Raw genomic sequence first — 13,120 nt, 5'->3', positions numbered from 1 at the left:
CAGATATGTATTCTGCTGGATAATAGGCTTCCATCAAGCAATACATTTGCACATAAAGTCTTGTTTAATCATATTGATATTACAAGTAGATAAGACATTTCTACACCTTCCTTAGCCACCTTATTTCAGGAGTTAACTTCGTGACAACATAATCCTCATTACACTCAATCATCTTCTTGTATAAATCATCGTCATTAAAGTGGTTTGTACGACAAATGCATCATATTTGAGTAAATGCCAGGAAACAACTCAGTTGGAAGTAGCCTTGTCCTGCTGCAGTGCTGCCTTTATGAAGTCCAAAACAACTGATACTAACTCAGTCTGATGTGAGGTGTAACAATGATCAGCCCCTTCTATAACATGTAATTTGTGGTTTGGTATTATCTTCGAAAACTCTAATGCATCTTCAACAGGGATGGTCTCATCAGCAGAACCATGGACTGTCAAGACCCTGTATGTACAGAATTGCCCATAAACTTGTTTATGCAGAAAATTCAAGGAAAAAGCCAGAAAGATTAATATAAAAAAATCAACCATAAAACAATGAAGACAAAATTAACTAAAGTTTGCTTACCGGCATTCTTTGTCAATCTGAAGGCATGCTTCATGCATATCAGTACTCAGGCGATCCATCAAACTTTCCTCGGTCACACGATAACTAACATCTCCTACAAGCATGGCATCCCTTAACTGTGTTAAAGGCCAGCATACACATTGTTTTTGTGTGTTTCTTTGTGTTGTGTGTGAGTGCGCATGTCACTGAAAGCATCCAGTGTTCTGGCATCTATTCAAAATTTGACCACAACTAACTACTATAATAATCAATATCATCTCTAAATTTCTTAGTTGCAGATCATTTTTAAAAAATTCAAAGAAAAAAGAAGGGAGAAAACAGGTAAGTTGGTCCTTCATCATTCATCGACATTGGAACCACAGTAATTTATGCTCAAGAACAGGTTCAGCATGAACTCACAAATGAATTTTGTCATTCACCACACATGATGAGAATTAGAAAATTACCCGTCTTATTCTTAACATCAAGATATCCTTCCTTCTTGATTGTTTCCACAAAGTCTTTCCCTAAGCGTTCTTCAATACCTCTCTGGAGATCATAACGTCCAGAAACATTGACAACTGTGCGAATGCCATGATACTTAGAAGCATACAGGAGCACCACATCACCACCTGTAGTAACAATTTTCAGCAATAATTTTGGTGAAAAATACAAAACTACTCTGTTTTCAATATGGTTTTGCCCAATATCAGCAGTTATAGATTTATCAACAATAACTTGGCTAACAGCTAAGCTGCTAAGATCATGTTGACCTAAAGTTAACTTTGGCTCCAGACATTGCCTCATTCAAAACTTTCATCAATGACTAACACATGTAATAAGAGTAACATTAAAATAAGTCTCATTCAAAAGTTTCATGAATGATAATTTATAATAGCATTTTTTCCTCTATTTTATTAGAGTAAAATCTCACATATATGCAAAACAATCCAACGCACCTTTACTGTGCCCAAGAATTGTACTTGCTGCACGGTTTTCCCCAGAGAAGTGTTGGATCACAGCATGCAAGTCATCAGCCTCTCTCCAATAGTTACCATACTGAAAGGTGCCTTCACTCTCCCTGACAACCAAAATACCATCAATGTAATCTTTAGATCTCACACTCCAGGACTTCCATAACATGACGGCGGTTACGAACAACATGACAGAGACAGTGCCACACTCACGAATATGAAACTAAAGCACAACTGAACTCTTCACAAAACCCATTAACTAAAAGAATTTCAAATCCTGTAATACCACAGCCTTACCCATTTCCAGCAAAGTCAAAACGGAAGGCACTAATTCCTTCATTTTCCAATGCAATGGCAAGGTTTGTAATAGTAGTGGTTTCCTGGAAATCAAGAGACATAGGCTGTAAAACTTTGGCCACAATGAAACCAACTGAGCATATAATTTCATAATGAAATGATACAGAAAATAACGTAAATTTAAAGCATCCTAATCAAGCTGGAATTTCAGACCAAAAAAACAAAAAAATAAAGCTGGAATTGAACTTTAAAAAGAAGGGAAAAATAAAGAAAAAGCAAAGTCAACACTACATATGTTACAAAAGCCAACCTTGGTGGATCGAAAACCATGACATAAGATTACAATCTCCTCAGAACCGGTTTCATGTAGTAGTCCCACGAGTTTTTCATCATGTTTGTTGGGTACAATGATTTTCTGTTGCCGACCCACTGAAACAATGCAATTCACAAAGCAACCTAAATTTCTTAGAAAGTCGACACCTTACTGAATGTTCTTGGCACGAAAATAAAAATTCTTACCTGGGTTGTGTGCAGATTGTGCCATTTTCAAGATTCGTTTTGGGCTGCGATTTTGGTAGAGAGTAAATTTTGGTGAAGGGAAGCTTATGGGAGTGAAAGAACTTGAGAGCAGCATAGCACTAATGGAAACTATAAACAGAGTAACTATGAATCTTCAAGGCAATTGAAATTACCTTCAGCCTTTGCTTGCCGCTCTTTTGGTCTGCAATGTAAATTTACAGAGCTCATGTGAGTTTGGAATTGGAGCATCGGACCACTCAGACTCGGTCACTTCTACTTGCCAACAAAATAATATTGGGGTTTTTCTGGTGTTGGGCTGCAACAATATCTTTTTTACTGTTGAATCTCTGATATTTATGGTATTTGCAAAACTGTCAACTCTACCTGTTTTGTTTTGTTTTGTGTGTGTGTGAGCGCGCGTGCGCTCGGTTAAGACATTTTCCACAACTTCCTTGGTCACCTTAATTTGAGAGTCAACTTTAAGTGAAAATCTTCCTCCTTACATTTAATCATGTTCTTGCCTAATCTTCAACAAATTTGGTGATTAAATGCAGAATAAACTTATAGCATTTTGAGTTCATTAAGCTAGAAAGTCACAAATTACTGCTTCACATTTTGAGTTGAAACCATGACTGAATTTTGAGATGGCACCTCAGATCACGAGGCAAATGGTTCACAATTACATCACGGAGTTGTTCATTGTTTCATGCCATTGAACAGTTTTCTCAGAATTCACCATGGCAAAGCGTATGAATTTATGTATATGTATCCAACTAAATCAAGTTAAGGAACCACCCAACTGACACGCCAACGGGTACAACACTTCAGAAATTTATTATGCTGATTGGCATGGAGGATCTATTTGGAAGCAGCCTTGTCCTGCTGCAGAGCAGCCTTTATGAAGTCCAAAAACAATGATCAGCTCCTTCTATAACAAGTAACTTGTGGTTAGGTATTATCTTAGCAAACTCGAATGCGTCTTCAACAAGGATGGCCTCATCAGCAGATCCATGGACTGTCAAGACCCTGGATATACAGAACCGCTGATAAACTTGGCCACAGAATAACTATTAATTAATCAACTATCTTTTCTTTTTTAATTTTGCACGATGTATGCTGGTGCCAATAGTTAATTGTTGCGAACGCCATGATCAGCTACTGCAATAATGTGAAAATGTGAATAAAAAACTGAAAGCAGAGCTGTCTTAAGACGACTATAATAAGTTAATCAGATCACTTGAGCTGTCTAAAAACTGAAAGCAGAGCTGTCTTAAGAAGACTATAATAAGGTAAGAAGAATATATAATATGATATGAGATTAGATTACAAATTTCTTTTGGGTTAACAATTAGTGGTGTTGCCATCGGTTACCTAACGAGTTGTATCAAAACGTCAGAATTCTTTCATGTAGATGAAGACATAGCGTGGGAGCTATCTATTCTGCTGGATAATAAAGCTTCAACATCAAATGAGTCTGGTTTGATGTTATAAGTAGATGAAGAGATTTCCACAAATTTTGGTGAAACTGATGATGAATTTCATACTTTGCAGTAAAACTGCAGTCTGCAGCCAGAGATGAATTTAGTGCAAGTAATTAGAGGCTTCTGCGAATTCTCATTGCTAGCTACACAAATTTCATATAAATGCGAACAAGTACAACATTGGTTTTATTTTGAACATACAACAAATGAAATCAGCAGAGACTAAAACAACAATTCCAATTCACACAGGACATGATCATGTGTCTAGGAACATTACAATGACCTTGACGAAAGTGCAAATAATCTTGCCTGACTAGTAGTAAGTCAGAAGGGAATACAAGGTTTGCAAGAAGGTAAAACCTAGGATCAAGAGCGCGGCAGCAAGCGAAAAGATTGACCATGGATTACTGAAATAATCACGTCTGAGAATTGTTTGCCATCTGTGCCAGCGGTCCTGATAATATGCATTCACATTCTCGGTGAGTTCCACGTAACAGAAATAGCCAACGACAGTGTCACTGTAAAGCCTATTGAAGAGACAGGCTATGTCCTCCTTGCTCAATTGCGTAACTATAATTTCTTTCTGAATGAGAAAGTCCGCATCTGTGCTAGTGTTAATAAGATTATCCAAGATGACAGCGTAAGAGGTAATGTTACAATCTCGGATGCTTGGATCCGACTGTTCATAGGCGATGAGGTTTCTGAAGAGAGACTCTGCATTTTCTCCAATATCTATTGGTGGGATTTCCATAACTCCATTTTTGAAGGTTATGTCGAGCATGTTGTCCCAAGTATCACTTCTAAGTTTAAATTCGACACCAGCTTGTAGAAGTTCTGTGACAGAAGGAATCGGTTCCCAATAACTATGAGTTTCTGCTTGCGGGTACGAGGCAAGTAAAGAGTTTCTTATGCCATCAAGTAAATGCTTAGTTTCCAATGGTCTGTCAGCGTGTGGATCCTGGTCGAATGCAGACACCTCAAAGAATTTCAGAGCAAGCAGGAGTAGAGATTTGGATTCTGGTTTATCTTTTTCCTTTGTGTGGTGGAATAAACAGTCAACGACATTCCAAGGAAGCTGGTTTTCAAGTAGAAACAAGTCTTTCATAAGTACCGACGTCATCCATGCTGTATTAAACACAGGATCATCCTCGTCTACGGGCACCTCCCTTTCACTCTTGCGGAAGAGCTCCACGATAAAGCAACCATCAACCACCATCATTTCCACAAATTTTTCACTACTCATATGAATTTTTTCACCATAACAATCACGACAGTCTTGCTCCATACTTTTAATGGCTTCCACCAAGTACTCCAAACTGGTCTCTGAAGTTGGCTTTCGATCAAGGAGGCAATGCAAATACCACAGCTTAATCTCTTGCATCACTTTCAGGTTCTTTTTCCCATGTTGAAATGGCCCTATTGAAACCAAATTTGGAACAAAAGCTTTTTCGTTATGCCTGCGCAACACGTTAGGGATTCTAAATATGCAACTTCTAGCTGTTGATGGAGGATTCTGGAGAAGCTTTCCTCGAATCGAGGATACTATTAATTCCACACCATTTCTATCTTCTGCAATCACATCATCTTTGTCCTCATCCTTAATTTGCACCACGGAGTGGTCACTGACATTATTGTCTGCCATCTTGAACTCTTAACTCCTATCAGTTAGTCTGTTTTTAATAGAAGAGAAATGGATATTGTGACAACCAAATATGTCAATAAAAGTACAAATATTGGAACAATATTTTTAGATGGAATACCTCTAAATCTAATCTGCTTAGCAGAAAATATCGAAAATAAAATCTAGTCTGCTTTATGCATGCATGTAACACTTGTTTCGCACAACTCTGAGGGATTGTTATTTAGAGATAAATTTCATGTTTGTAGTATATACGTTACCAGTAAAATCATGCTTATGTGTTGTAAAATTTGTGCAGGGTTTGTAGGAGACACTTACCAGGAGGATTGAATTTGATGCAGCTCTCCAATTGCAGGCTCTCTCAGAAAGTTGAGGAACAAGGGATTCGTCGGCCCTCTTCTTATAGCGACTTCTTCTTCTAGGCATCCTTACTGCAATAATGTGAAAATGAATTGAATTACAACATGCATTCCCGAATGGAGCTGTCATCAGTGCCAACACTCTGGGGAATGCGGATGCATCCAAACTCCCAGAGGTGCCATCAGTCCAACTATTGTCCATGAAGAGAGGAAGGTCAATGGCAAGACAAGTGGCTCTACTTACTAGGACTAGTCTAAGTCTTTAAATACGAGTATATATCATATGACCAGCTGTTCAACAAAACGGTAGTTGATATTACAACATTGGAAGCATTGTCTATGTCCTTGATTAAATTACAAATTACAATTGTTGTTGTGTTGGGTTAACAATTCACTACAAAACAAGGAAGCAATAGTCACATTTTTTAAGTAACTAATTATTTTGGTGACAATTAATGATTTAAATATAATAAATTTTGTTGTAGCTCTCACATGAATGGTAATAATGTAATAAAATATTAGAGGATAATCATTCCCATAATAAAATATTTACTATGGTAATTTAATAAAAATATATGAATGGAATCTTTCTCACTAATTAAAGGCTCTAAATAATAAATATTATATATAAAAAATGTGAGAGCATGTATGTGCATGTAAAGATGCGCCCAAACCAAACCCTCTTTTTCTTTCTTTTGTAATTTTTATTCTCCCCATATCTCATCTCTCCCAACGCCTTCATTTTTTTATTTTTTTCCCATCTTCTTCTTCCTTCCGTCACTTTCCAAGTTTAAGTCAATAGTTGTGGGGAAGAAAAAAAAGAAATTTTGGGGCAAAATTCGAGTAGGTACTATCTAATAATTTGAAACTGTTGTAAAATAGATGAGAAATATGTGTGAGAATATTGACCAACATGTAAAATGAATAAGACACAATATTTAACAAGGTTCGGCCTTACCTACCTCATCGGAGAGTAGGAGCAATAACTTTTCCACTATGTAAAATAATCGGACTGCAACTTTAGTGTTTATAGTATATGTGGCTCACTGATTTTTCTCTCTGGAGAATCTCTCTGCTCTCTTTTTCCTCTCCTCTCACTCTCCGTTTCTTTCCTTCCTCTCTGCATGACTCTTTTTTTTCTCCTAGTTGGGTGTATATGCAAAGGCAGAATAATGCCTTATTTATAGGCAAATTGGGTAGACGCAGACAACCCATGTGACTGTGCGCAAGTTGCAGACTAACTTTACCCAAAACGTTCAAATGAATAACTAGTGGGCTCCACTCAAAAACCTTTACAACAGATACTCATTTGTCAAGAATTTGCTGCCATTAAATCATTGAAAAAGTTGGGTTAAATTTAGCACACTCACAAAAAATTTCTCCAATATAAGAATAGAAATTATTATCAAAATACGGTGCTCGTCCAGTAATGTATTTAGAAATCATTTTCATAAAATGTTTTTATGAAATGAAACAGAGAAAACAAATTAATTTCCCAATTCAATGAAGTTTCTATGCAGAAACACACAAAATTGAAAATGAAAATGCAAGCTCGTATATGGAGACGCACAAAGACAACCATATATCAATAATTAAACCCTAAACAATTGGATCGTGTTGATCTTGCATTTGAATCTATTAACATGCAGGGCCACGAAAGGTTCTTGAAACTCTTTCTTGCATTTGTGCTGCTTTTGCCACAGGACGCCCAAGGAGGAGAGGTGGACCACAGTCAGAGGGATACTAACGTGACCAGAAGGTGCATAGAGAGGGAAAGGCAAGCACTCCTTGCATTCAAACGCGGCCTGGTGGATAAGTCTGATCTCCTCTCTTCATGGGTTTCAGAAGCCCAAAAACAAGATTGTTGCAACTGGGTGAGAGTCTCTTGTAGCAACCAGACGGGCCATGCTATTCAAGTTGATCTCGGACCCCATTTATTATACGAAGCTTACCGGAAACATGGAGGAGTTTCACCATTTGCATATTATTTGCAAGGTAAGATGATTACTTTACTCCTAAACTGATTGAGTTGCACCATTTACAACATTTGGACTTTAATGGAATTAATTTCATTAGGGGCCAATTTCCAGATTTCATTGGTTCTCTAACCAATTTAAGATACTTTGATCTGTCTTATACTCAATGTGGAGGCAAGTTTCCAAGTCAGGTCGGAAATCTTACGAACTTGGTGTATCTGGACTTGAGTGATAATTACTTTACTAATGTAGAAAATTTGGATTGGCTTTCTCTTCTTTCGTCATTAAGATATTTGGAGTTGAATTTCGCAAATCTCAGCAATGTTTTCAAAATGAAGGTCTGCCACCGGTGCCAGCAATCCTGATAACAGAGCCGGCCCTTGGGGAGGGCAACTGGGGCCTGGGCCCGGGGCCCATAATTGAAAGGGGCACCAAAAAAATAAAGTTAAGCCATATATTATATACGTATAGAACAAAATAAATAAAATAAATAAATAAAAAACCAAGCGTGCATTTTTGTTTAATCCTCCCTTCCCAAAAGCGCTTGCTCACCCATATATGCTAGCAAATATATTATTTTTTAATCCTATTTCAAAAAAAAAATAAATCAAAACAAAACAAAACCAGACCACATTAGGGTTTAGATTCTTGTTGTCTCAATTTTCTTATATATGTACCTATCATCCCTCACTCACAGTCACACCGCGGCCTCTCTCCTCTCCATTGCCTCTCTCTTTCGTCTTTCCTATCATTTCCCCTCCACGACAGAAGAGACGAAGCCAACAGAGCTGTAAGTCCTTTCTCTTTGTCTATTTATTTCCTATGTTACTGCTATTTTCCAAATAATCACTTTATATAGGCATTCTTGCAGATTCAAGATCGCCAATTGAGAACTTATTCATTGAGAATTGAGATGGGTTTCAGGTGCAGACCCAGATAAACAACAAAGATGATTTTTCTTGGGTCTTAATCAGTTTTGCAGGGAGAACGTGAGTTTTGTAATGGATTACTTGGTTTAAACATGAAAATTTATCTGAAGATTTACCAAATGAATTGTTCATATTCATTTGGAAGAATAAGCAGAAAATGAAAATGAATTGAAAGTTTATGATGCAAAAATGGCAGATTTACTTTTAGAAAAGTTTCATGTGAGAGAAACTAACTGCAAATTCCCTATGGATGAACACGATGACATTTTTCCTCAAATTATTATCATAAAAAAATAACAAACGGGAAGGCTTATGTTGTAAAAACAATGAATGCTATAATTTTAATAAAATAAATTACTTGATAAAAAATTATAATTTTAATGTTTACATTATTTTGGGCACACTTTAGATTTTTGCCCTGGGCCTCAGATTACCCAAGGCCGGCTCTGCCTGATAATATGCATTCACTTTCTTGGTGAGCTCCTCGTAGGAGAGATCGCGCGAGATGGTGTCATTGTAAAGCCTGGTGAAGAAACGGGCTATGTCCTCGCTCAACACAGTAGTTATAATTCCTCTATGAATGAGAAAGTCTTCATCTTTGCTAGAGTTAATAAGGTTGTCCAAACCACAGCATAAGAGGTACTGTAAGAAGTGGAGATGCTTGGATTGCATTGATCGTACGCGATGAAGTTTCTGAAGAGAGACTCTCCATTCTCTCGAATGTTTACTGGCGGAATTCCATCACTCCATGCTGGTTATGTCGAGCATGTTGTTGTTGAAAAATAAAATGCCACATAGAAAACTTGACAAAATGAAATATAACATAAAATGAATGGTTAATTACTAATTATATCGAGACCTTTTGTTATAAAACCCCATAATTATTGGATTTTATAGGTGATTAAGTTCCAAACAATATGAGTGTTGCTAGCAGTGTGCCAATAGCCTATCTCTCTAAAATTTAACAGTTATAATTGGTGTTTCGAAGCCGAACTGAACTCCTTCTTGTAGAGAAGTTCTTTATATACTATTTATTTATAAAAGAGCCGCGTAAAGCCGCACGGCTATACTATTTTTTTAAATGGAAAAACCGAGTATAGCCGAGCGGCTATATTATATTTTAAAAAATATTAAAAACGAGTATAGCCGGTCGGCTATACTATTTATTCAAAAAATTAAACAAATTGAACTGAGTAAAGCCGCACGGCTATACAATTTTTTTATTTATAAAAACCAAGTATAGCCGCGTGGTTGTACAGTTGGCTCAAGATTGTTAAGATTGGCACATCGTTAGCACTTGCTATGGTTAGCTCTCTTCTTATTCTCTATTTTCATCAATTCTTCTTCTGTTATCACTGCAAATTCTCACTGCTAACTAGTAGCTACATAAATTTTATATAAATCCGAACAAGTACAAAGTTGGTTTTATTTTCAACATACAACAAATAAAGACAACAGGTTCTACATAAGAGACTAAAACAACAATTCCAATTCACACAGTACATGATCATGTGTCTAGGAACATTACAATGACATTGACAAAAGTGCAAATATTCTTGCCTCACTAGTAGTAAGTCAGAAGGGCATACAAGGTTTGCAAGAAGGTAAAACCTAGGATCAAGAGCGCGGCAGCAAGCGAAAAGATTGACCATGGATTGCTGAAATAATCACGACTGAGAATTGTTTGCCATCTGTGCCAGCGGTCCTGATAATATTCGTTCACATTCTTGGTGAGTTCCACGTAACAGAAATAGCCAACTATAGTGTCACTGTAAAGCCTATTGAAGAGACAGGCTATGTCCTCCTTGCTCAATTTTGTAACTATGATTTCTTTCTGAATGAGAAAGTCCGCATCTTTGCTAGTGTTAATAAGGTTATCCAAGATGACAGCGTACGAGGCAATGTTACAAGATTTGATGCTTGGATCACACTGTTCATAGGCGATGAGGTTTCTGAAGAGAGACTCTGCATTTTCTTCAATGGATATTGGTGGGATTTCCATAACTCCATTTTCGAAGGTTATGTCGAGCATGTTGTCCCAAGTATTGCTTCTACGTTCAAATTTGACACCAGCTTGTAGAAGTTCTGTGACAGAAGGAATCGGTTCCCAATATCTTTGAGTATCTTGCGACGGGTACGAGGCAAGTAAAGAGCTTCTTATGCCATCAAGTAAATGCTTAGGTTCTGGGTCGGGTTGTGGATCCTGGCCGAATGCAGACACCTCAAAGAATTTCAGAGCAAGCAGGAGTAGAGCATTGGATTCTGGTTCATCTTTTTCCATTGTGTGGTGGAATAAGCAGTCAACGACTTTCCAGGGAAGTTGGTTTTCAAGTAGAAACAAGTCTTTTGTAAGTGCCAACTTCATCCATGCCGTATAGAACACAGGATCATCCTCGTTTCTGGGCACCTCTTTTGCATACTTGCGGAAGAGCTCCACAATAAAGCAACCATCAACCACCATCATTTCCACAAATTTTTCACTACTCATATGAATTTTTTCACCATAACAATCACGACAGTCTTGCTCCATACCTTTAATGGCTTCCACCAAGTACTCCAAACTGGTCTCTGAAGTTGGCTTTCGATCAAGGAGGCAATGCAAATACCACAGCTTAATCTCTTGCATCACTTTCAGGTTCTTTTTTCCATGTTGAAATGGCCCTATTGAAACCAAATTTGGAACAAAAGCTTTTTCGTTATGCCTGTGCAACACGTTAGGGATTCCAAATATGCAACTTCTAGCTGTTGATGGAGGATTCTGGTGAAGCTTTCCTCGAATCGAGGATACTATTAATTCCACACCATTTCTATCTTCTGCAATCACATCATCTTTGTCGTCATCCTTAATTTGCACCACGGAGTGGTCACTGACATTATTGTCTGCCATCTTGGACTCTTAACTCCTATCAGTTAGTCTGTTTTTAATAGAAGAGAAATGGATATTGTGACAACCAAATATGTCAATAAAAATACAAATATTGGAACAATATTTTTAGATGGAATACCTCTAAATCTAATCTGCTTAGCAGAAAATATCGAAAATAAAATCTAGTCTGCTTTATGCATGCAATACTTGTTTCACACAACTCTGAGGGATTGTTATTTAGAGATAAATTTCATGTTTGTAGTATATACGTTACCAGTAAAATCATGCTTATGTGTTGTAAAATTTGTGCAGGGTTTGTAGGAGACACTTACCAGGAGGATTGAATTTGATGCAGCTCTCCAATTGCAGGCTCTCTCAGAAACTTGAGGAACAAGGGATTCGTCGGCCCTCTTCTTATAGTGACTTCTTCTTCTAGGCATCCTTACTGCAATAATGTGAAAATGAATTGAATTACAATATGCATTCCCGTTTACTAGGACTAGTCTAAGTCTTTAAATACGAGTATACATCATATATGACCAACAAACCGGTAGTTGGGATGCTTGTCCGTTACCTAACAAGTTGTATAAGAGTCGGAAGTTTACTGGAACGCATCCAAACCTATGATAGCGCCCTCCATGATTCTTTCTTAATTTTGGTTGACCCAATCAAAACCTTGTCTACTTATCACACATCCATTCTTCCAATACAAAATTTCCATGAGTCATCTCTCATCCATTAGTCCCCAGCGAAATCAACTTCCTATTCATACCCAAGAAATATGACATAGCTCAAAGTCTAAAAAATATCTTTAGAAAAACAGTTTCTTAAAAATCAATGCTTAGTTTATTTTAAAAAAAACCTACAGTTTCAGTTATTAATGTGTGTACATGGGCACACTTTAGATTTTTGCCCTAGGCCTTTGCATAGTATCAAGCCTATTGAAGAGACAGGCTATGTCCTCCTTGCTCAATTTTGTGACTATAATTCCTTTCTGAATGAGAAAGTCCGCATCTCTGCTAGAGTTAATAAGGTTATCCAAGATCACAGCGTAAGACGTAATGTTACAATATCGGATGCTCGGATCACACTGTTCATAGGTGATGAGGTTTCTGAAGAGAGACTCCCCATTGTCTTCAATGGATATTGGTGGGATTTCCGTAACTCCATTTTCGAATGTTATGTCGAGCATGTTGTCCCAAGTATTGCTTCTACGTTCAAATTTGACTCCGGCTTGTTGAAGTTCTGTCACTGAGGGAATCGGTTCCCAATAGCTATGAGTTTCTGCATACGGGGCATGAGGCAAGTAATGAGTTTCTTATCCCATCAAGCAAATGCAAAGTTTCCAATTCTCCATCGAGCCGTGGAGTCTGCTGAATGCGGACCACTTAAAGAATTCCAGAGCAAGCTGAAGTAGAGCATAGGATTCTGGTTTATCTTTTTCCTTTGTGTGGTGGAATAAACAGTCGATGACTTTCCAAGAAAGCTGGTTTTCAAGTAGAAATAAGGCTTTACTAAGTACCAAGC

The 13,120-nt window shown here is 37.4% G+C and overlaps 3 protein-coding genes and 1 long non-coding RNA gene across 7 annotated transcripts; 1 reads left to right on the top strand and 3 right to left on the bottom strand.

Annotated features, from left to right (window-relative positions):
• On the bottom strand, positions 10 to 2,657 carry LOC18770225 (uncharacterized protein YfhR). 2 transcript variants are annotated; one of them, XM_007202306.2, is made up of 8 exons: positions 2,517 to 2,657; positions 2,344 to 2,387; positions 2,135 to 2,253; positions 1,825 to 1,907; positions 1,513 to 1,634; positions 1,021 to 1,185; positions 575 to 668; positions 10 to 451 (listed from the first exon to the last, which is right to left on the bottom strand). In XM_007202306.2, the coding sequence occupies exons 2-8, from the start codon at positions 2,366 to 2,368 to the stop codon at positions 250 to 252; spliced, it is 810 nt and encodes a 269-aa protein (XP_007202368.1). In that variant the 5' UTR covers positions 2,369 to 2,387; positions 2,517 to 2,657; the 3' UTR covers positions 10 to 249. The 2 variants fall into 2 exon arrangements, with proteins under 2 accessions (XP_007202368.1, XP_007202369.1); XM_007202307.2 differs by having other exon boundaries at positions 2,344 to 2,657.
• Positions 3,858 to 6,879, bottom strand: LOC18770053 (UPF0481 protein At3g47200). 3 transcript variants are annotated; one of them, XM_020567834.1, is made up of 3 exons: positions 6,781 to 6,879; positions 5,782 to 5,894; positions 3,858 to 5,494 (listed from the first exon to the last, which is right to left on the bottom strand). In XM_020567834.1, exon 3 carries the CDS (start codon positions 5,464 to 5,466, stop codon positions 4,138 to 4,140), a length of 1,329 nt encoding a protein of 442 aa, XP_020423423.1. In that variant the 5' UTR covers positions 5,467 to 5,494; positions 5,782 to 5,894; positions 6,781 to 6,879; the 3' UTR covers positions 3,858 to 4,137. The 3 variants fall into 3 exon arrangements, with proteins under 3 accessions (XP_020423423.1, XP_020423422.1, XP_007203192.1); XM_020567833.1 differs by having other exon boundaries at positions 6,785 to 6,879; XM_007203130.2 differs by lacking the exon at positions 6,781 to 6,879 and having other exon boundaries at positions 5,782 to 6,036.
• LOC109950450 lies at positions 8,370 to 8,917 on the top strand. Its single transcript, XR_002272658.1, has 2 exons — positions 8,370 to 8,588; positions 8,670 to 8,917. It is a non-coding gene; the product is annotated as an uncharacterized LOC109950450 (long non-coding RNA).
• LOC18770454 (UPF0481 protein At3g47200) lies at positions 10,170 to 12,015 on the bottom strand. The gene is made up of 2 exons (XM_007204112.2): positions 11,926 to 12,015; positions 10,170 to 11,642 (listed from the first exon to the last, which is right to left on the bottom strand). Exon 2 carries the CDS (start codon positions 11,612 to 11,614, stop codon positions 10,292 to 10,294), a length of 1,323 nt encoding a protein of 440 aa, XP_007204174.1. The 5' UTR covers positions 11,615 to 11,642; positions 11,926 to 12,015; the 3' UTR covers positions 10,170 to 10,291.

The sequence above is a fragment of the Prunus persica genome, chromosome G7 (genome assembly GCF_000346465.2).
Source record: "Prunus persica cultivar Lovell chromosome G7, Prunus_persica_NCBIv2, whole genome shotgun sequence".
Taxonomy (NCBI): domain Eukaryota; kingdom Viridiplantae; phylum Streptophyta; class Magnoliopsida; order Rosales; family Rosaceae; genus Prunus; species Prunus persica.
Note: the sequence above shows the minus strand (reverse complement) of the source record. Positions and strands in the feature narration are given on the sequence as shown.

Excerpts from the sequence above, each read along its gene's own strand:
- LOC18770225 (XM_007202307.2), bottom strand. The coding sequence starts at position 2,458 with ATGCTGCTCTCAAGTTCTTTCACTCCCATAAGCTTCCCTTCACCAAAA. Across the intron at positions 669-1,020 it reads TGATGTTAAGAATAAGACGG|GAGATGTTAGTTATCGTGTG; the intron begins GTAATTTTCTAA and ends CCATGCTTGTAG. Across the intron at positions 452-574 it reads CAGATTGACAAAGAATGCCG|GGTCTTGACAGTCCATGGTT; the intron begins GTAAGCAAACTT and ends CTGTACATACAG.
- LOC18770053 (XM_020567834.1), bottom strand. The coding sequence starts at position 5,466 with ATGGCAGACAATAATGTCAGTGACCACTCCGTGGTGCAAATTAAGGAT.
- LOC18770454 (XM_007204112.2), bottom strand. The coding sequence starts at position 11,614 with ATGGCAGACAATAATGTCAGTGACCACTCCGTGGTGCAAATTAAGGAT.